Source organism: Symphalangus syndactylus, chromosome 16 (genome assembly GCF_028878055.3).
Source record: "Symphalangus syndactylus isolate Jambi chromosome 16, NHGRI_mSymSyn1-v2.1_pri, whole genome shotgun sequence".
NCBI lineage: Eukaryota > Metazoa > Chordata > Mammalia > Primates > Hylobatidae > Symphalangus > Symphalangus syndactylus.
This window is the reverse complement of record NC_072438.2, coordinates 61,642,405-61,666,116: the sequence shown is the minus strand read 5'-3', so window position 1 is coordinate 61,666,116 and position 23,712 is coordinate 61,642,405. Positions and strand designations below refer to the sequence as shown.

The 23,712-nt window shown below is 49.6% G+C and overlaps 3 protein-coding genes across 3 annotated transcripts; all 3 read right to left on the bottom strand.

The window, feature by feature from the left end:
- Positions 1–6,021: 6,021 nt before the first annotated feature.
- On the bottom strand, positions 6,022–6,702 carry LOC129464843 (annexin-2 receptor-like). Its single transcript, XM_055246280.2, has one exon. It carries the CDS (start codon positions 6,700–6,702, stop codon positions 6,121–6,123), a length of 582 nt encoding a protein of 193 aa, XP_055102255.1. The 3' UTR covers positions 6,022–6,120.
- Positions 6,703–13,323: 6,621 nt separating this feature from the next.
- LOC129464842 (annexin-2 receptor-like) lies at positions 13,324–14,004 on the bottom strand. Its single transcript, XM_055246279.2, has one exon. It carries the CDS (start codon positions 14,002–14,004, stop codon positions 13,423–13,425), a length of 582 nt encoding a protein of 193 aa, XP_055102254.1. The 3' UTR covers positions 13,324–13,422.
- Positions 14,005–20,626: 6,622 nt separating this feature from the next.
- Positions 20,627–21,516, bottom strand: LOC129464841 (annexin-2 receptor-like). Its single transcript, XM_055246278.2, has one exon. The coding sequence runs from the start codon at positions 21,305–21,307 to the stop codon at positions 20,726–20,728; it is 582 nt and encodes a 193-aa protein (XP_055102253.1). The 5' UTR covers positions 21,308–21,516; the 3' UTR covers positions 20,627–20,725.
- Positions 21,517–23,712: the final 2,196 nt, after the last annotated feature.

Sequence of the window (23,712 nt, the reverse complement as noted above, 5' to 3'; positions counted from 1 at the left end):
CCAGAAAAACCTGTTGTGGCATTTTAACGTGTTTTAATCCGTTCAATGTGTTTGATAGGTTTAATATGTTTTAACCCGTTATAATGGGTTGTGACAGAAAAAGCGCCGGCTAATGGTACCACAGAATTACTAGTGGCAACAGCGGCTCGGTGCAATCACCGTTCTGCACCGCAAAACGGGGTTCAGGAAGTTCCTAGGAGATACTAGCGGTTGTAGGACCGAGAAAGTGACAGCACGGAGAACGTAAGGGCCCCGCGAACGGGAAATGTCACGTCGGGTGCAGCAACTGAGAAAACGCCCAGTGGGCGCTACTGGCAAACGTGCTGATACAAAACCGCCAGCTCCGCGTAGGAAGCGGAGCCGCCAGACAGCACCCGGAACCTGATACCAGCGAGGCAAAGACCGAGCTCGGCTCCCCGGCTCCTGAGAGAATGAAAGTCAAAAAGCACGAATCTGAGACGCTCAAAATTAGTAGAACAAAAATACATAACGTTGAAATAAAAATAAAAATGTGAAATAATGAAAGTCTGAAATGCAAGTAAAACTGAAAAACACATCGGTAACGTTGTGCTCAGAGCAAGACACAAAAATAATTTTAAGATAAGCAAAAATTACAGAGAACCAACCCTACAAAGAAGAAATGTCAAATATGGCTAAGCGATGCAATGCCTACCATTAAAATATTTCTGTCAGATCTAAACCCCTGCAGGTTGCTCCTGTCATAATTTCCTACGACAAACAAACAAAAACGGCCACGGTTAAACGTGTTTAGCTACGTCTAAAAAATCGCAGTAGCTGCTATATCCCGATTTGGTCTACAGGAGGAAAAAGTCTCGATGGGCCGGACTTGCTATTGTCAAAGGGAGCTTGGTAAAACTGAGAAATCGCGTTCGCCGGCATTTCCTGACTTCCACGGGACTTTTAAAACACACAAGCATAGCTAAGACGGGACTCGATATTGAGAAACCAAACTTGGTATAAGAGCTCCCGACACTGCTAAACTGGTCATCACTAAACCTTAAAAAACAAAAAACAAAAAACAAAAAACAAAAAACAACGCATTCGCTGGTACCCATGTTTCCACAGGAGTTAAACATTTCTTGCGCAGCTAAAGCAAGTCTTACCAGGAGGAAACCGGAACTTGCTAGGACTACGAAACTTGAGGCTAGGCTGACCCCATGGTTGTTATGATTAGAAATCCGAGGCTACTGGAAACCCGGAGCTGCTGACAAATGAGTCACAGAGTGACTTCGCCTTCGCATGGGGAAACGGTGACTTCCTACGGCCTAGATATCGCAGCCAGGGCTAGACCGGTGTTTGTCTGAAGTCAGGACTTGCCTGGGCTGAGAAATCACATTTTGGCTATTCCCCTACTTGGACAGGGGCTGGAAATCCCAGGCGCCGCGAAATCGAAACTTGCTAGGACCAAGAAGCCAACGACGCGCGAAACCGTGGGGTCCTGCGGCAGAGACGCCAGCGGCGCCGCCACAGGACTGCGTTCTGGAGGCCGAGCCGGAACCCGTGCGGCGGCGGCGGCGGCGGCGGCGGCGGCGGCGGCGGCGGCGGCGGCGCTGGGAAGAGACTGTGCCCCTGCAGCTCCCCTGTCACCGGCTCCGAGGAGCGTCGGGCTCCCCCCGCCCAGCCCTGCAGCACCCATCCGACAACGCCAGACTCGGTGCAACTGGGGCAGCTGCGACTTTGAATCTCCCAGATCCGCGGCCTGAGGGCTGCCCGCCACCGAGAAATGGAGGCACAGAGCTGTGAACAAGAGACCACGGCTCGGCGAAATGGCGGTGCCAGGAGCCTGAAAGGGAACGCAGCCGGCGGGGTTGTCAAGGACAACATTTGTTTTGGCGCGACCAACGGTGCTGTCGCCAAGAAACCGTCGACTCTGAGAAACAAAGAGAAGTTCGGCTGCCGAGAAACTCCGTGCAACAAGTGCTGTGACAGCAAAACCGCCGGCTCCGCGCCGCTGGCGAAAGAGCCAACGGAAACGCCGGGTGCTGCGACCGCGACGCCGGCACGAGAGGGCCTCGGATGGAGAAAGCCCGGCACCGAGACGAGGAAACTGTGCACAGCACAACTGCCAGTTGACACCAACAGAAAAGTGTCTGGTCTGCTCTCTGGGAGAAAGCGCGGATCAAAACCAGCAACTCAGTGGAGCGAACCCCGCAGCCACTGAAGAAGTTGCCCACGTGGCGGTGGGGCCAGGGAAACACCGCGATTTGGACGACAGCCGTGGGGGATACGACAGAGAAACATGCGCGGCCACAGAAGTACATCCAGCTCCGCGCAACCAGTGAGTGGTTCCGCGATCCAGAAACCGCCAGATGGGCTCGACTAGAAACTTCTAAAAAACTGTCGTCCCATAGCAGCTTTGCTACCCACGACAGACAGTCGCCTTTAGAGAGCACCTAACGGTGCTGAGACCGGCCTGGGCCAGCAAAAGCGCAGAGCGGTGCCGGTGCCAAGAAACGCCGGACTTGGTGAAACCAACCTTGTGACCACCGATTCCACTGGCTTCGCAGGACGCAACGGGCGAAGGCGCGGCGGAGAAACCGCAGGCTCCCTTCACCGATGATGCTGCGGGCTGGGGATGGTGGGGGGCACCCGCGAAGTTGTGAAACCAGCGGCGCTGGGACCCAGCGATCACCTGCCCGTAGCGAATGCCTGTGCAGTTGCAAAAGACAACTTTTGGCGGAAAGAAGGTTGCCGCCAGAGAGCATCCCATAGCGCTGACAAAGGCGTGGCGTTGCCAGTGAGAAACCGCCGGCGCTGGGAAAGGAACGGTGCAGCGACCGACCAACTGCGCACTCGGTGCCACCAAAGTGCTACCGGCTCTACCCACTCTGTCCCCCACGGGCTTAGGGAAGTCTGCTGTCTTTTTCTTTTCTTTTTTCCTCTGTCGCCTAGGCTGGTGCAGTGGTGTCATCTTGGCTCAGCGCAGCCTCGACTTCCTGGGATCCAGCGATCCTCCCGCCTCAGCCTCTAGAGTAGCCGAGAGCACAGGTGAGTGCTACCACCCCCGTCTAATTTATATATATATATATATAATATATATATAAAATATATATTTTATAATATATGACATATAAGATGTAATATATGGAGCGAATATGTAATATATTGCATATTATATAATATGTGATATACTATACATTATATAATATTAACATATATGATATTATATAAGATGTAATATATATTATATAATATGTAATATATTATATATAATATATAACGGATATGATACAATAATATAATATATTATAATTTATATATTATATAATATATGATAATTTATTATAATATAATACTACTTATGAGGCTGAGAAGGGAGGAGTGCGTGACCCAGGATGGTTGAGGCTGCAGTGAGCTATGCTTGTGCCACTGCACTCCAGCCAAGGTGACGCAGCCAGACCCTGTCTGAAAAAAAGTGAAAAAAAAAAAAAAAAAGCCAAAAACTACTGCGGAGTGGCCCTTTCTTCAAGCGTCTGCTTGCTTTCTCTAACACCACTCATTCTATTGCCCCTACTGAGCTTGAAACGATAATGCTTTCTTCAGGTGCCAGGTCTGGAGTGCTGGGGCACCTATCTCAAAACGCTGTCTCAAAACTCCAACAGGGAGCACCTAACGGTACTGGGTGCAACATTGCTCGCACGGAGCAAACAGCAGTCCAGTAACCTGGAAACAACAGGCTCTGCGAAACCAGGGACTCTGTGACCAAGAGAAATTGCCAATTCCAGACATAGCCTGGTTTAGAGAAATGAATGGCGTTGTCATCGAAAAAACACAGACTCGATTGTGACAGAAATACCGCCGCAAACGCCGCTACAGGGACAGCCGACACCGAGAACCAAGGGAAGCGGCTGAGAGCTGCGCCTCCACGGAATAACTGCCAGCCGACACCGTGCGAGTGAGAAACCGGCCACTCCATGAAACGACCAGCACTGCCACGGAAAAGAATCCGCCGTCGCCAACAAGCGGTGCTACCAGGAGAAACGGCTGCTTTTGAAGAAAACAGCCAGGAACGCGACTGAGAGACACTTGCTCCCAGAAAGAATTGGCATTTGTTCCAAAACACAGCCGGATAAACCGAGAACCTTCGGAGTGGTTGCACCGAAACGGGGTCACCCAGCACTTCAGCGTCCTGGGCTCTAGCAAGTCTCACAGAAGCAACCGGCAGTGCTACCACCGAGGAGCCCCTAGAGGGGCAAAACTAGCAGTAATGCCATCGACGAAAGGCCAGTTAGGCCAACAGAGTAGAATATTTAGTTCCGGCGATTATAGGCCAGCGCAAACCAGGCAGCATAAAGCTGAGGGTCAGCAAAACAAAAATTAGGAACAATTTTTGTTAAAGGACAAGTTAGCTGAAACACACACAGACACACACAGACACACACACACACACACACACACACATACACACTGAAAACAATACCTTTGGGAAGATTCATCAAATGAAAATCCAAAACTAAGCAAAACGTGGAAAAATGGACTCTACAAAGAAGAGAATGCAAACACTTCTAAACGATGTGGTTTCACAGAGGTGATAACGCTGTCAGGCCTATATCAATATCTGCTCGGTCTCACCAGGACTTCTAACTAAGCGACTGCAGACACTGCTAAACCGCTACTTCCTACTCCTAAAATATCTTCTTCACCTTCATGCCCGGACTTCTATATTTGAAACTCAGGCATAAGTAAAGCAGGATAAGTCATCATGAAACCGAAAGTTACTGGGACTAAGGAGTCGTAGGCACGGCTATACTAGGACTGGTTGCGACTAAATATGGACTTGCAAGAGCTAAGAAATCACATTCACAGGGGGCACTTAGAATCGAAGCATGCACTTGTTACTCTAAGAAATCCCTAACCCAGGACTCGCTCAGAATATTTCGAACGCAGAATTAAGCATCTTTATCGCAGGCGAAATAAGCCGATACTTAATTCCGCTTAAGTCCGAACTTGCTACGCAGAGAAACCACAATCAGGGCTATATTCCGAGTGTAGGAGGTTTAAAACTCCCGAAAAGGCAGTCAAAGCAGGCAGGGCCAAGCCGGACCTGCTGCGCCTACCGGAATTGCTAAACCCAGTTGTGGTACCATTAAGTAATTGGTAGCTCTCTTAGAAGCCACGCCAAACTGTTCCAAAGAAAAAGACGCAGGAAACACTGCTAGCCCTGAGACCCATGAATAAGTCATCTTTTCAATTATTTATTTATTTCGAGACAGGGTCGCGCTCTGCTGGAGGGCCTTGGTGCTATCCGGCTCACTGCAGCCTCGACCTCCTGAGCTCAAGCAACCCGCCCACCCCAGCCTCCGGAGCAGCTGGGACTACAGGTGCGCACCACCTCACCGGGCTAATTTTTGTATTTTTTGTAGACACAGGCCTCACCCTGTTGCCCAGGCTGTTCTCAAACTCCTGAGCTCAAGCAGTCCGCATGCCTCCGCCGCTGAAAGTGCTGACATTACTGCCGTGAGCCACGCTGGCCCGCCAGAATAAGTAATATTAAGAACCGGTCATCTGTGAAGTTGTATTAATATAAGTAATTGCGTGGTCCTTCCACGAGAAATAGCAAAGATTGATAAACCTCCCAGTCTTATGACCGTGAATAAAATTCCTGAGTGTAAAACACAGTGAATTGATATACCGAAAAAAAGAAGGACCGCTGTTAAAAATAAAATTAACAATTAAAATTAAAAAGACGTTATAATAACGTAAAAGACACGATATAAAATTAAGTGTAAACAAACCATATATTTAAAAAGCAATAATTAGAAAAATAGGAATAAGATTTAAAAATACAATGGAAAAAACAAATAAATTTTAAATTTGCCAAAAACTCTTAAGAATTCTACAATCGTAAAATAGATTTCTCAAAGTTAAAACAGATACGAATGAAATATTTAATGAAATAAATATAAATGTGTAAAATGCAAGGAAACTGAAAGTAATAAGCGACGCGAAACAAGAAAGAAACGTCAGGGAAAAGAGAATTTAAAAACTGACGACCAGCAATGAAAGCACATCTTAACGTATTTTTATTTTCTAGGTGGAGACGTTTGGTAGCTGAGAATCTTTTCAAGGAGGAGAATCCAAAAAGCCTTCTGCTGCTATCTAAGGCTGCTTAGCTCCACAGATCCGTGGGCAGCACGCCCGGAGTAGAGAGAACGCGGCAAAACCAACGCGAAGAATCCACTCCAGGCAGTCTGAGAAACCCGGGAGGTGGCGCCGCAGACGGAGGGCAGGAGGATGGCGGCGTTCCAAAAGGCACTCGCTGTCACAGACCTCGGTGTCCTGCTGTCTGTCCCCGGGATGGGGAGGCCTGCACCAGGGAAGCTGCTGGAGCTTGAGTCTGTCGGGTTCCTCTGCCTGCCCCACCTCTTCTACGGGTGCCTCTTGCTGCTTCTGCGTCCCCGGCCAACTGAACTCAGTGGGCTTCGCTGTACTTGGTTCCAAGGTGCTCTGGACTCCAGGCAAGAGTCCGTTTTGCCAGTAGACTCCGGGCAGCCGCCAGCAAGGACTGGAAAGCAGTCCCAAATCACAGCTGTCCGATGAGTACTCTCCCAGTACTGGATACAAAGGAAGAGGCCACGGCCCACGATCTTCTGAACTCACAGTAGGTGGAGGCTGGGGCTCCGGCGCCACCTCTGCGGCATCCCAAGCCCGCTTCACACAGCCAAGAAAATGTTGCTCCATCGCTTAAGCCTCAGACCAACGTTTGCGCTGATCAAGGAGGGAGAGTCTGCCGCACTAACATCAGCCTGAGTATTTATGCTCTCCAGAGCCCGTGGGCGGAGGCCAGTCAGATGTTAAGAAACTCAGTAGTAACAAATGCACGAAAATTAGTAGACAAATGAAAAACGATAACATTTTAGAGAGTACATAGAGCCAAAACGAACCGTAATCCCGACAGAAAAACATAGCGAGAAAAGAAACCGAAATGAAATGACACTAAGCAAACCTTGCAGACAACTAGCGCTACAGAACGCAGGTATTAAAGAGCGCTGCAAGGGCCAAGAACCACCCGTTTCCGGGAAATGAGCGTTGCTGCCACCGGAAAACTGTCCCGCTAGGGCTCCGCGCTAACCACCTTGCGAACGAGAAACCGGCGCGTTGGACTTAGCAAGCGCCGGCACCTAGCGGATAGCGCTGGTATTGCCAAACGAATACCCGTTTCGGCGGCATACCGGGTGCTGCTAAAGAGAAACCGCGCGCTCTTAGAAAAGAGCGGTGCTTCCACACCTAAGCAACGTGTTTGGAGGAATGAACCAACTCCGTTTCAATGTGCTGTACCAGAAAAACCTGTTGTGGCATTTTAACGTGTTTTAATCCGTTCAATGTGTTTGATAGGTTTAATATGTTTTAACCCGTTTTAATGGGTTGTGACAGAAAAAGCGCCGGCTAATGGTACCACAGAATTACTAGTGGCAACAGCGGCTCGGTGCAATCACCGTTCTGCACCGCAAAACGGGGTTCAGGAAGTTCCTAGGAGATACTAGCGGTTGTAGGACCGAGAAAGTGACAGCACGGAGAACGTAAGGGCCCCGCGAACGGGAAATGTCACGTCGGGTGCAGCAACTGAGAAAACGCCCAGTGGGCGCTACTGGCAAACGTGCTGATACAAAACCGCCAGCTCCGCGTAGGAAGCGGAGCCGCCAGACAGCACCCGGAACCTGATACCAGCGAGGCAAAGACCGAGCTCGGCTCCCCGGCTCCTGAGAGAATGAAAGTCAAAAAGCACGAATCTGAGACGCTCAAAATTAGTAGAACAAAAATACATAACGTTGAAATAAAAATAAAAATGTGAAATAATGAAAGTCTGAAATGCAAGTAAAACTGAAAAACACATCGGTAACGTTGTGCTCAGAGCAAGACACAAAAATAATTTTAAGATAAGCAAAAATTACAGAGAACCAACCCTACAAAGAAGAAATGTCAAATATGGCTAAGCGATGCAATGCCTACCATTAAAATATTTCTGTCAGATCTAAACCCCTGCAGGTTGCTCCTGTCATAATTTCCTACGACAAACAAACAAAAACGGCCACGGTTAAACGTGTTTAGCTACGTCTAAAAAATCGCAGTAGCTGCTATATCCCGATTTGGTCTACAGGAGGAAAAAGTCTCGATGGGCCGGACTTGCTATTGTCAAAGGGAGCTTGGTAAAACTGAGAAATCGCGTTCGCCGGCATTTCCTGACTTCCACGGGACTTTTAAAACACACAAGCATAGCTAAGACGGGACTCGATATTGAGAAACCAAACTTGGTATAAGAGCTCCCGACACTGCTAAACTGGTCATCACTAAACCTTAAAAAACAAAAAACAAAAAACAAAAAACAAAAAACAACGCATTCGCTGGTACCCATGTTTCCACAGGAGTTAAACATTTCTTGCGCAGCTAAAGCAAGTCTTACCAGGAGGAAACCGGAACTTGCTAGGACTACGAAACTTGAGGCTAGGCTGACCCCATGGTTGTTATGATTAGAAATCCGAGGCTACTGGAAACCCGGAGCTGCTGACAAATGAGTCACAGAGTGACTTCGCCTTCGCATGGGGAAACGGTGACTTCCTACGGCCTAGATATCGCAGCCAGGGCTAGACCGGTGTTTGTCTGAAGTCAGGACTTGCCTGGGCTGAGAAATCACATTTTGGCTATTCCCCTACTTGGACAGGGGCTGGAAATCCCAGGCGCCGCGAAATCGAAACTTGCTAGGACCAAGAAGCCAACGACGCGCGAAACCGTGGGGTCCTGCGGCAGAGACGCCAGCGGCGCCGCCACAGGACTGCGTTCTGGAGGCCGAGCCGGAACCCGTGCGGCGGCGGCGGCGGCGGCGGCGGCGGCGGCGGCGGCGGCGGCGGCGGCGCTGGGAAGAGACTGTGCCCCTGCAGCTCCCCTGTCACCGGCTCCGAGGAGCGTCGGGCTCCCCCCGCCCAGCCCTGCAGCACCCATCCGACAACGCCAGACTCGGCGCAACTGGGGCAGCTGCGACTTTGAATCTCCCAGATCCGCGGCCTGAGGGCTGCCCGCCACCGAGAAATGGAGGCACAGAGCTGTGAACAAGAGACCACGGCTCGGCGAAATGGCGGTGCCAGGAGCCTGAAAGGGAACGCAGCCGGCGGGGTTGTCAAGGACAACATTTGTTTTGGCGCGACCAACGGTGCTGTCGCCAAGAAACCGTCGACTCTGAGAAACAAAGAGAAGTTCGGCTGCCGAGAAACTCCGTGCAACAAGTGCTGTGACAGCAAAACCGCCGGCTCCGCGCCGCTGGCGAAAGAGCCAACGGAAACGCCGGGTGCTGCGACCGCGACGCCGGCACGAGAGGGCCTCGGATGGAGAAAGCCCGGCACCGAGACGAGGAAACTGTGCACAGCACAACTGCCAGTTGACACCAACAGAAAAGTGTCTGGTCTGCTCTCTGGGAGAAAGCGCGGATCAAAACCAGCAACTCAGTGGAGCGAACCCCGCAGCCACTGAAGAAGTTGCCCACGTGGCGGTGGGGCCAGGGAAACACCGCGATTTGGACGACAGCCGTGGGGGATACGACAGAGAAACATGCGCGGCCACAGAAGTACATCCAGCTCCGCGCAACCAGTGAGTGGTTCCGCGATCCAGAAACCGCCAGATGGGCTCGACTAGAAACTTCTAAAAAACTGTCGTCCCATAGCAGCTTTGCTACCCACGACAGACAGTCGCCTTTAGAGAGCACCTAACGGTGCTGAGACCGGCCTGGGCCAGCAAAAGCGCAGAGCGGTGCCGGTGCCAAGAAACGCCGGACTTGGTGAAACCAACCTTGTGACCACCGATTCCACTGGCTTCGCAGGACGCAACGGGCGAAGGCGCGGCGGAGAAACCGCAGGCTCCCTTCACCGATGATGCTGCGGGCTGGGGATGGTGGGGGGCACCCGCGAAGTTGTGAAACCAGCGGCGCTGGGACCCAGCGATCACCTGCCCGTAGCGAATGCCTGTGCAGTTGCAAAAGACAACTTTTGGCGGAAAGAAGGTTGCCGCCAGAGAGCATCCCATAGCGCTGACAAAGGCGTGGCGTTGCCAGTGAGAAACCGCCGGCGCTGGGAAAGGAACGGTGCAGCGACCGACCAACTGCGCACTCGGTGCCACCAAAGTGCTACCGGCTCTACCCACTCTGTCCCCCACGGGCTTAGGGAAGTCTGCTGTCTTTTTCTTTTCTTTTTTCCTCTGTCGCCTAGGCTGGTGCAGTGGTGTCATCTTGGCTCAGCGCAGCCTCGACTTCCTGGGATCCAGCGATCCTCCCGCCTCAGCCTCTAGAGTAGCCGAGAGCACAGGTGAGTGCTACCACCCCCGTCTAATTTATATATATATATATATAATATATATATAAAATATATATTTTATAATATATGACATATAAGATGTAATATATGGAGCGAATATGTAATATATTGCATATTATATAATATGTGATATACTATACATTATATAATATTAACATATATGATATTATATAAGATGTAATATATATTATATAATATGTAATATATTATATATAATATATAACGGATATGATACAATAATATAATATATTATAATTTATATATTATATAATATATGATAATTTATTATAATATAATACTACTTATGAGGCTGAGAAGGGAGGAGTGCGTGACCCAGGATGGTTGAGGCTGCAGTGAGCTATGCTTGTGCCACTGCACTCCAGCCAAGGTGACGCAGCCAGACCCTGTCTGAAAAAAAGTGAAAAAAAAAAAAAAAAGCCAAAAACTACTGCGGAGTGGCCCTTTCTTCAAGCGTCTGCTTGCTTTCTCTAACACCACTCATTCTATTGCCCCTACTGAGCTTGAAACGATAATGCTTTCTTCAGGTGCCAGGTCTGGAGTGCTGGGGCACCTATCTCAAAACGCTGTCTCAAAACTCCAACAGGGAGCACCTAACGGTACTGGGTGCAACATTGCTCGCACGGAGCAAACAGCAGTCCAGTAACCTGGAAACAACAGGCTCTGCGAAACCAGGGACTCTGTGACCAAGAGAAATTGCCAATTCCAGACATAGCCTGGTTTAGAGAAATGAATGGCGTTGTCATCGAAAAAACACAGACTCGATTGTGACAGAAATACCGCCGCAAACGCCGCTACAGGGACAGCCGACACCGAGAACCAAGGGAAGCGGCTGAGAGCTGCGCCTCCACGGAATAACTGCCAGCCGACACCGTGCGAGTGAGAAACCGGCCACTCCATGAAACGACCAGCACTGCCACGGAAAAGAATCCGCCGTCGCCAACAAGCGGTGCTACCAGGAGAAACGGCTGCTTTTGAAGAAAACAGCCAGGAACGCGACTGAGAGACACTTGCTCCCAGAAAGAATTGGCATTTGTTCCAAAACACAGCCGGATAAACCGAGAACCTTCGGAGTGGTTGCACCGAAACGGGGTCACCCAGCACTTCAGCGTCCTGGGCTCTAGCAAGTCTCACAGAAGCAACCGGCAGTGCTACCACCGAGGAGCCCCTAGAGGGGCAAAACTAGCAGTAATGCCATCGACGAAAGGCCAGTTAGGCCAACAGAGTAGAATATTTAGTTCCGGCGATTATAGGCCAGCGCAAACCAGGCAGCATAAAGCTGAGGGTCAGCAAAACAAAAATTAGGAACAATTTTTGTTAAAGGACAAGTTAGCTGAAACACACACAGACACACACAGACACACACACACACACACACACACACACATACACACTGAAAACAATACCTTTGGGAAGATTCATCAAATGAAAATCCAAAACTAAGCAAAACGTGGAAAAATGGACTCTACAAAGAAGAGAATGCAAACACTTCTAAACGATGTGGTTTCACAGAGGTGATAACGCTGTCAGGCCTATATCAATATCTGCTCGGTCTCACCAGGACTTCTAACTAAGCGACTGCAGACACTGCTAAACCGCTACTTCCTACTCCTAAAATATCTTCTTCACCTTCATGCCCGGACTTCTATATTTGAAACTCAGGCATAAGTAAAGCAGGATAAGTCATCATGAAACCGAAAGTTACTGGGACTAAGGAGTCGTAGGCACGGCTATACTAGGACTGGTTGCGACTAAATATGGACTTGCAAGAGCTAAGAAATCACATTCACAGGGGGCACTTAGAATCGAAGCATGCACTTGTTACTCTAAGAAATCCCTAACCCAGGACTCGCTCAGAATATTTCGAACGCAGAATTAAGCATCTTTATCGCAGGCGAAATAAGCCGATACTTAATTCCGCTTAAGTCCGAACTTGCTACGCAGAGAAACCACAATCAGGGCTATATTCCGAGTGTAGGAGGTTTAAAACTCCCGAAAAGGCAGTCAAAGCAGGCAGGGCCAAGCCGGACCTGCTGCGCCTACCGGAATTGCTAAACCCAGTTGTGGTACCATTAAGTAATTGGTAGCTCTCTTAGAAGCCACGCCAAACTGTTCCAAAGAAAAAGACGCAGGAAACACTGCTAGCCCTGAGACCCATGAATAAGTCATCTTTTCAATTATTTATTTATTTCGAGACAGGGTCGCGCTCTGCTGGAGGGCCTTGGTGCTATCCGGCTCACTGCAGCCTCGACCTCCTGAGCTCAAGCAACCCGCCCACCCCAGCCTCCGGAGCAGCTGGGACTACAGGTGCGCACCACCTCACCGGGCTAATTTTTGTATTTTTTGTAGACACAGGCCTCACCCTGTTGCCCAGGCTGTTCTCAAACTCCTGAGCTCAAGCAGTCCGCATGCCTCCGCCGCTGAAAGTGCTGACATTACTGCCGTGAGCCACGCTGGCCCGCCAGAATAAGTAATATTAAGAACCGGTCATCTGTGAAGTTGTATTAATATAAGTAATTGCGTGGTCCTTCCACGAGAAATAGCAAAGATTGATAAACCTCCCAGTCTTATGACCGTGAATAAAATTCCTGAGTGTAAAACACAGTGAATTGATATACCGAAAAAAAGAAGGACCGCTGTTAAAAATAAAATTAACAATTAAAATTAAAAAGACGTTATAATAACGTAAAAGACACGATATAAAATTAAGTGTAAACAAACCATATATTTAAAAAGCAATAATTAGAAAAATAGGAATAAGATTTAAAAATACAATGGAAAAAACAAATAAATTTTAAATTTGCCAAAAACTCTTAAGAATTCTACAATCGTAAAATAGATTTCTCAAAGTTAAAACAGATACGAATGAAATATTTAATGAAATAAATATAAATGTGTAAAATGCAAGGAAACTGAAAGTAATAAGCGACGCGAAACAAGAAAGAAACGTCAGGGAAAAGAGAATTTAAAAACTGACGACCAGCAATGAAAGCACATCTTAACGTATTTTTATTTTCTAGGTGGAGACGTTTGGTAGCTGAGAATCTTTTCAAGGAGGAGAATCCAAAAAGCCTTCTGCTGCTATCTAAGGCTGCTTAGCTCCACAGATCCGTGGGCAGCACGCCCGGAGTAGAGAGAACGCGGCAAAACCAACGCGAAGAATCCACTCCAGGCAGTCTGAGAAACCCGGGAGGTGGCGCCGCAGACGGAGGGCAGGAGGATGGCGGCGTTCCAAAAGGCACTCGCTGTCACAGACCTCGGTGTCCTGCTGTCTGTCCCCGGGATGGGGAGGCCTGCACCAGGGAAGCTGCTGGAGCTTGAGTCTGTCGGGTTCCTCTGCCTGCCCCACCTCTTCTACGGGTGCCTCTTGCTGCTTCTGCGTCCCCGGCCAACTGAACTCAGTGGGCTTCGCTGTACTTGGTTCCAAGGTGCTCTGGACTCCAGGCAAGAGTCCGTTTTGCCAGTAGACTCCGGGCAGCCGCCAGCAAGGACTGGAAAGCAGTCCCAAATCACAGCTGTCCGATGAGTACTCTCCCAGTACTGGATACAAAGGAAGAGGCCACGGCCCACGATCTTCTGAACTCACAGTAGGTGGAGGCTGGGGCTCCGGCGCCACCTCTGCGGCATCCCAAGCCCGCTTCACACAGCCAAGAAAATGTTGCTCCATCGCTTAAGCCTCAGACCAACGTTTGCGCTGATCAAGGAGGGAGAGTCTGCCGCACTAACATCAGCCTGAGTATTTATGCTCTCCAGAGCCCGTGGGCGGAGGCCAGTCAGATGTTAAGAAACTCAGTAGTAACAAATGCACGAAAATTAGTAGACAAATGAAAAACGATAACATTTTAGAGAGTACATAGAGCCAAAACGAACCGTAATCCCGACAGAAAAACATAGCGAGAAAAGAAACCGAAATGAAATGACACTAAGCAAACCTTGCAGACAACTAGCGCTACAGAACGCAGGTATTAAAGAGCGCTGCAAGGGCCAAGAACCACCCGTTTCCGGGAAATGAGCGTTGCTGCCACCGGAAAACTGTCCCGCTAGGGCTCCGCGCTAACCACCTTGCGAACGAGAAACCGGCGCGTTGGACTTAGCAAGCGCCGGCACCTAGCGGATAGCGCTGGTATTGCCAAACGAATACCCGTTTCGGCGGCATACCGGGTGCTGCTAAAGAGAAACCGCGCGCTCTTAGAAAAGAGCGGTGCTTCCACACCTAAGCAACGTGTTTGGAGGAATGAACCAACTCCGTTTCAATGTGCTGTACCAGAAAAACCTGTTGTGGCATTTTAACGTGTTTTAATCCGTTCAATGTGTTTGATAGGTTTAATATGTTTTAACCCGTTTTAATGGGTTGTGACAGAAAAAGCGCCGGCTAATGGTACCACAGAATTACTAGTGGCAACAGCGGCTCGGTGCAATCACCGTTCTGCACCGCAAAACGGGGTTCAGGAAGTTCCTAGGAGATACTAGCGGTTGTAGGACCGAGAAAGTGACAGCACGGAGAACGTAAGGGCCCCGCGAACGGGAAATGTCACGTCGGGTGCAGCAACTGAGAAAACGCCCAGTGGGCGCTACTGGCAAACGTGCTGATACAAAACCGCCAGCTCCGCGTAGGAAGCGGAGCCGCCAGACAGCACCCGGAACCTGATACCAGCGAGGCAAAGACCGAGCTCGGCTCCCCGGCTCCTGAGAGAATGAAAGTCAAAAAGCACGAATCTGAGACGCTCAAAATTAGTAGAACAAAAATACATAACGTTGAAATAAAAATAAAAATGTGAAATAATGAAAGTCTGAAATGCAAGTAAAACTGAAAAACACATCGGTAACGTTGTGCTCAGAGCAAGACACAAAAATAATTTTAAGATAAGCAAAAATTACAGAGAACCAACCCTACAAAGAAGAAATGTCAAATATGGCTAAGCGATGCAATGCCTACCATTAAAATATTTCTGTCAGATCTAAACCCCTGCAGGTTGCTCCTGTCATAATTTCCTACGACAAACAAACAAAAACGGCCACGGTTAAACGTGTTTAGCTACGTCTAAAAAATCGCAGTAGCTGCTATATCCCGATTTGGTCTACAGGAGGAAAAAGTCTCGATGGGCCGGACTTGCTATTGTCAAAGGGAGCTTGGTAAAACTGAGAAATCGCGTTCGCCGGCATTTCCTGACTTCCACGGGACTTTTAAAACACACAAGCATAGCTAAGACGGGACTCGATATTGAGAAACCAAACTTGGTATAAGAGCTCCCGACACTGCTAAACTGGTCATCACTAAACCTTAAAAAACAAAAAACAAAAAACAAAAAACAAAAAACAACGCATTCGCTGGTACCCATGTTTCCACAGGAGTTAAACATTTCTTGCGCAGCTAAAGCAAGTCTTACCAGGAGGAAACCGGAACTTGCTAGGACTACGAAACTTGAGGCTAGGCTGACCCCATGGTTGTTATGATTAGAAATCCGAGGCTACTGGAAACCCGGAGCTGCTGACAAATGAGTCACAGAGTGACTTCGCCTTCGCATGGGGAAACGGTGACTTCCTACGGCCTAGATATCGCAGCCAGGGCTAGACCGGTGTTTGTCTGAAGTCAGGACTTGCCTGGGCTGAGAAATCACATTTTGGCTATTCCCCTACTTGGACAGGGGCTGGAAATCCCAGGCGCCGCGAAATCGAAACTTGCTAGGACCAAGAAGCCAACGACGCGCGAAACCGTGGGGTCCTGCGGCAGAGACGCCAGCGGCGCCGCCACAGGACTGCGTTCTGGAGGCCGAGCCGGAACCCGTGCGGCGGCGGCGGCGGCGGCGGCGGCGGCGGCGGCGGCGGCGGCGGCGGCGGCGCTGGGAAGAGACTGTGCCCCTGCAGCTCCCCTGTCACCGGCTCCGAGGAGCGTCGGGCTCCCCCCGCCCAGCCCTGCAGCACCCATCCGACAACGCCAGACTCGGCGCAACTGGGGCAGCTGCGACTTTGAATCTCCCAGATCCGCGGCCTGAGGGCTGCCCGCCACCGAGAAATGGAGGCACAGAGCTGTGAACAAGAGACCACGGCTCGGCGAAATGGCGGTGCCAGGAGCCTGAAAGGGAACGCAGCCGGCGGGGTTGTCAAGGACAACATTTGTTTTGGCGCGACCAACGGTGCTGTCGCCAAGAAACCGTCGACTCTGAGAAACAAAGAGAAGTTCGGCTGCCGAGAAACTCCGTGCAACAAGTGCTGTGACAGCAAAACCGCCGGCTCCGCGCCGCTGGCGAAAGAGCCAACGGAAACGCCGGGTGCTGCGACCGCGACGCCGGCACGAGAGGGCCTCGGATGGAGAAAGCCCGGCACCGAGACGAGGAAACTGTGCACAGCACAACTGCCAGTTGACACCAACAGAAAAGTGTCTGGTCTGCTCTCTGGGAGAAAGCGCGGATCAAAACCAGCAACTCAGTGGAGCGAACCCCGCAGCCACTGAAGAAGTTGCCCACGTGGCGGTGGGGCCAGGGAAACACCGCGATTTGGACGACAGCCGTGGGGGATACGACAGAGAAACATGCGCGGCCACAGAAGTACATCCAGCTCCGCGCAACCAGTGAGTGGTTCCGCGATCCAGAAACCGCCAGATGGGCTCGACTAGAAACTTCTAAAAAACTGTCGTCCCATAGCAGCTTTGCTACCCACGACAGACAGTCGCCTTTAGAGAGCACCTAACGGTGCTGAGACCGGCCTGGGCCAGCAAAAGCGCAGAGCGGTGCCGGTGCCAAGAAACGCCGGACTTGGTGAAACCAACCTTGTGACCACCGATTCCACTGGCTTCGCAGGACGCAACGGGCGAAGGCGCGGCGGAGAAACCGCAGGCTCCCTTCACCGATGATGCTGCGGGCTGGGGATGGTGGGGGGCACCCGCGAAGTTGTGAAACCAGCGGCGCTGGGACCCAGCGATCACCTGCCCGTAGCGAATGCCTGTGCAGTTGCAAAAGACAACTTTTGGCGGAAAGAAGGTTGCCGCCAGAGAGCATCCCATAGCGCTGACAAAGGCGTGGCGTTGCCAGTGAGAAACCGCCGGCGCTGGGAAAGGAACGGTGCAGCGACCGACCAACTGCGCACTCGGTGCCACCAAAGTGCTACCGGCTCTACCCACTCTGTCCCCCACGGGCTTAGGGAAGTCTGCTGTCTTTTTCTTTTCTTTTTTCCTCTGTCGCCTAGGCTGGTGCAGTGGTGTCATCTTGGCTCAGCGCAGCCTCGACTTCCTGGGATCCAGCGATCCTCCCGCCTCAGCCTCTAGAGTAGCCGAGAGCACAGGTGAGTGCTACCACCCCCGTCTAATTTATATATATATATATATAATATATATATAAAATATATATTTTATAATATATGACATATAAGATGTAATATATGGAGCGAATATGTAATATATTGCATATTATATAATATGTGATATACTATACATTATATAATATTAACATATATGATATTATATAAGATGTAATATATATTATATAATATGTAATATATTATATATAATATATAACGGATATGATACAATAATATAATATATTATAATTTATATATTATATAATATATGATAATTTATTATAATATAATACTACTTATGAGGCTGAGAAGGGAGGAGTGCGTGACCCAGGATGGTTGAGGCTGCAGTGAGCTATGCTTGTGCCACTGCACTCCAGCCAAGGTGACGCAGCCAGACCCTGTCTGAAAAAAAGTGAAAAAAAAAAAAAAAAGCCAAAAACTACTGCGGAGTGGCCCTTTCTTCAAGCGTCTGCTTGCTTTCTCTAACACCACTCATTCTATTGCCCCTACTGAGCTTGAAACGATAATGCTTTCTTCAGGTGCCAGGTCTGGAGTGCTGGGGCACCTATCTCAAAACGCTGTCTCAAAACTCCAACAGGGAGCACCTAACGGTACTGGGTGCAACATTGCTCGCACGGAGCAAACAGCAGTCCAGTAACCTGGAAACAACAGGCTCTGCGAAACCAGGGACTCTGTGACCAAGAGAAATTGCCAATTCCAGACATAGCCTGGTTTAGAGAAATGAATGGCGTTGTCATCGAAAAAACACAGACTCGATTGTGACAGAAATACCGCCGCAAACGCCGCTACAGGGACAGCCGACACCGAGAACCAAGGGAAGCGGCTGAGAGCTGCGCCTCCACGGAATAACTGCCAGCCGACACCGTGCGAGTGAGAAACCGGCCACTCCATGAAACGACCAGCACTGCCACGGAAAAGAATCCGCCGTCGCCAACAAGCGGTGCTACCAGGAGAAACGGCTGCTTTTGAAGAAAACAGCCAGGAACGCGACTGAGAGACACTTGCTCCCAGAAAGAATTGGCATTTGTTCCAAAACACAGCCGGATAAACCGAGAACCTTCGGAGTGGTTGCACCGAAACGGGGTCACCCAGCACTTCAGCGTCCTGGGCTCTAGCAAGTCTCACAGAAGCAACCGGCAGTGCTACCACCGAGGAGCCCCTAGAGGGGCAAAACTAGCAGTAATGCCATCGACGAAAGGCCAGTTAGGCCAACAGAGTAGAATATTTAGTTCCGGCGATTATAGGCCAGCGCAAACCAGGCAGCATAAAGCTGAGGGTCAGCAAAACAAAAATTAGGAACAATTTTTGTTAAAGGACAAGTTAGCTGAAACACACACAGACACACACAGACACACACACACACACACACACACACATACACACTGAAAACAATACCTTTGGGAAGATTCATCAAATGAAAATCCAAAACTAAGCAAAACGTGGAAAAATGGACTCTACAAAGAAGAGAATGCAAACACTTCTAAACGATGTGGTTTCACAGAGGTGATAACGCTGTCAGGCCTATATCAATATCTGCTCGGTCTCACCAGGACTTCTAACTAAGCGACTGCAGACACTGCTAAACCGCTACTTCCTACTCCTAAAATATCTTCTTCACCTTCATGCCCGGACTTCTATATTTGAAACTCAGGCATAAGTAAAGCAGGATAAGTCATCATGAAACCGAAAGTTACTGGGACTAAGGAGTCGTAGGCACGGCTATACTAGGACTGGTTGCGACTAAATATGGACTTGCAAGAGCTAAGAAATCACATTCACAGGGGGCACTTAGAATCGAAGCATGCACTTGTTACTCTAAGAAATCCCTAACCCAGGACTCGCTCAGAATATTTCGAACGCAGAATTAAGCATCTTTATCGCAGGCGAAATAAGCCGATACTTAATTCCGCTTAAGTCCGAACTTGCTACGCAGAGAAACCACAATCAGGGCTATATTCCGAGTGTAGGAGGTTTAAAACTCCCGAAAAGGCAGTCAAAGCAGGCAGGGCCAAGCCGGACCTGCTGCGCCTACCGGAATTGCTAAACCCAGTTGTGGTACCATTAAGTAATTGGTAGCTCTCTTAGAAGCCACGCCAAACTGTTCCAAAGAAAAAGACGCAGGAAACACTGCTAGCCCTGAGACCCATGAATAAGTCATCTTTTCAATTATTTATTTATTTCGAGACAGGGTCGCGCTCTGCTGGAGGGCCTTGGTGCTATCCGGCTCACTGCAGCCTCGACCTCCTGAGCTCAAGCAACCCGCCCACCCCAGCCTCCGGAGCAGCTGGGACTACAGGTGCGCACCACCTCACCGGGCTAATTTTTGTATTTTTTGTAGACACAGGCCTCACCCTGTTGCCCAGGCTGTTCTCAAACTCCTGAGCTCAAGCAGTCCGCATGCCTCCGCCGCTGAAAGTGCTGACATTACTGCCGTGAGCCACGCTGGCCCGCCAGAATAAGTAATATTAAGAACCGGTCATCTGTGAAGTTGTATTAATATAAGTAATTGCGTGGTCCTTCCACGAGAAATAGCAAAGATTGATAAACCTCCCAGTCTTATGACCGTGAATAAAATTCCTGAGTGTAAAACACAGTGAATTGATATACCGAAAAAAAGAAGGACCGCTGTTAAAAATAAAATTAACAATTAAAATTAAAAAGACGTTATAATAACGTAAAAGACACGATATAAAATTAAGTGTAAACAAACCATATATTTAAAAAGCAATAATTAGAAAAATAGGAATAAGATTTAAAAATACAATGGAAAAAACAAATAAATTTTAAATTTGCCAAAAACTCTTAAGAATTCTACAATCGTAAAATAGATTTCTCAAAGTTAAAACAGATACGAATGAAATATTTAATGAAATAAATATAAATGTGTAAAATGCAAGGAAACTGAAAGTAATAAGCGACGCGAAACAAGAAAGAAACGTCAGGGAAAAGAGAATTTAAAAACTGACGACCAGCAATGAAAGCACATCTTAACGTATTTTTATTTTCTAGGTGGAGACGTTTGGTAGCTGAGAATCTTTTCAAGGAGGAGAATCCAAAAAGCCTTCTGCTGCTATCTAAGGCTGCTTAGCTCCACAGATCCGTGGGCAGCACGCCCGGAGTAGAGAGAACGCGGCAAAACCAACGCGAAGAATCCACTCCAGGCAGTCTGAGAAACCCGGGAGGTGGCGCCGCAGACGGAGGGCAGGAGGATGGCGGCGTTCCAAAAGGCACTCGCTGTCACAGACCTCGGTGTCCTGCTGTCTGTCCCCGGGATGGGGAGGCCTGCACCAGGGAAGCTGCTGGAGCTTGAGTCTGTCGGGTTCCTCTGCCTGCCCCACCTCTTCTACGGGTGCCTCTTGCTGCTTCTGCGTCCCCGGCCAACTGAACTCAGTGGGCTTCGCTGTACTTGGTTCCAAGGTGCTCTGGACTCCAGGCAAGAGTCCGTTTTGCCAGTAGACTCCGGGCAGCCGCCAGCAAGGACTGGAAAGCAGTCCCAAATCACAGCTGTCCGATGAGTACTCTCCCAGTACTGGATACAAAGGAAGAGGCCACGGCCCACGATCTTCTGAACTCACAGTAGGTGGAGGCTGGGGCTCCGGCGCCACCTCTGCGGCATCCCAAGCCCGCTTCACACAGCCAAGAAAATGTTGCTCCATCGCTTAAGCCTCAGACCAACGTTTGCGCTGATCAAGGAGGGAGAGTCTGCCGCACTAACATCAGCCTGAGTATTTATGCTCTCCAGAGCCCGTGGGCGGAGGCCAGTCAGATGTTAAGAAACTCAGTAGTAACAAATGCACGAAAATTAGTAGACAAATGAAAAACGATAACATTTTAGAGAGTACATAGAGCCAAAACGAACCGTAATCCCGACAGAAAAACATAGCGAGAAAAGAAACCGAAATGAAATGACACTAAGCAAACCTTGCAGACAACTAGCGCTACAGAACGCAGGTATTAAAGAGCGCTGCAAGGGCCAAGAACCACCCGTTTCCGGGAAATGAGCGTTGCTGCCACCGGAAAACTGTCCCGCTAGGGCTCCGCGCTAACCACCTTGCGAACGAGAAACCGGCGCGTTGGACTTAGCAAGCGCCGGCACCTAGCGGATAGCGCTGGTATTGCCAAACGAATACCCGTTTCGGCGGCATACCGGGTGCTGCTAAAGAGAAACCGCGCGCTCTTAGAAAAGAGCGGTGCTTCCACACCTAAGCAACGTGTTTGGAGGAATGAACCAACTCCGTTTCAATGTGCTGTACCAGAAAAACCTGTTGTGGCATTTTAACGTGTTTTAATCCGTTCAATGTGTTTGATAGGTTTAATATGTTTTAACCCGTTATAATGGGTTGTGACAGAAAAAGCGCCGGCTAATGGTACCACAGAATTACTAGTGGCAACAGCGGCTCGGTGCAATCACCGTTCTGCACCGCAAAACGGGGTTCAGGAAGTTCCTAGGAGATACTAGCGGTTGTAGGACCGAGAAAGTGACAGCACGGAGAACGTAAGGGCCCCGCGAACGGGAAATGTCACGTCGGGTGCAGCAACTGAGAAAACGCCCAGTGGGCGCTACTGGCAAACGTGCTGATACAAAACCGCCAGCTCCGCGTAGGAAGCGGAGCCGCCAGACAGCACCCGGAACCTGATACCAGCGAGGCAAAGACCGAGCTCGGCTCCCCGGCTCCTGAGAGAATGAAAGTCAAAAAGCACGAATCTGAGACGCTCAAAATTAGTAGAACAAAAATACATAACGTTGAAATAAAAATAAAAATGTGAAATAATGAAAGTCTGAAATGCAAGTAAAACTGAAAAACACATCGGTAACGTTGTGCTCAGAGCAAGACACAAAAATAATTTTAAGATAAGCAAAAATTACAGAGAACCAACCCTACAAAGAAGAAATGTCAAATATGGCTAAGCGATGCAATGCCTACCATTAAAATATTTCTGTCAGATCTAAACCCCTGCAGGTTGCTCCTGTCATAATTTCCTACGACAAACAAACAAAAACGGCCACGGTTAAACGTGTTTAGCTACGTCTAAAAAATCGCAGTAGCTGCTATATCCCGATTTGGTCTACAGGAGGAAAAAGTCTCGATGGGCCGGACTTGCTATTGTCAAAGGGAGCTTGGTAAAACTGAGAAATCGCGTTCGCCGGCATTTCCTGACTTCCACGGGACTTTTAAAACACACAAGCATAGCTAAGACGGGACTCGATATTGAGAAACCAAACTTGGTATAAGAGCTCCCGACACTGCTAAACTGGTCATCACTAAACCTTAAAAAACAAAAAACAAAAAACAAAAAACAAAAAACAACGCATTCGCTGGTACCCATGTTTCCACAGGAGTTAAACATTTCTTGCGCAGCTAAAGCAAGTCTTACCAGGAGGAAACCGGAACTTGCTAGGACTACGAAACTTGAGGCTAGGCTGACCCCATGGTTGTTATGATTAGAAATCCGAGGCTACTGGAAACCCGGAGCTGCTGACAAATGAGTCACAGAGTGACTTCGCCTTCGCATGGGGAAACGGTGACTTCCTACGGCCTAGATATCGCAGCCAGGGCTAGACCGGTGTTTGTCTGAAGTCAGGACTTGCCTGGGCTGAGAAATCACATTTTGGCTATTCCCCTACTTGGACAGGGGCTGGAAATCCCAGGCGCCGCGAAATCGAAACTTGCTAGGACCAAGAAGCCAACGACGCGCGAAACCGTGGGGTCCTGCGGCAGAGACGCCAGCGGCGCCGCCACAGGACTGCGTTCTGGAGGCCGAGCCGGAACCCGTGCGGCGGCGGCGGCGGCGGCGGCGGCGGCGGCGGCGGCGGCGGCGGCGGCGGCGGCGGCGCTGGGAAGAGACTGTGCCCCTGCAGCTCCCCTGTCACCGGCTCCGAGGAGCGTCGGGCTCCCCCCGCCCAGCCCTGCAGCACCCATCCGACAACGCCAGACTCGGCGCAACTGGGGCAGCTGCGACTTTGAATCTCCCAGATCCGCGGCCTGAGGGCTGCCCGCCACCGAGAAATGGAGGCACAGAGCTGTGAACAAGAGACCACGGCTCGGCGAAATGGCGGTGC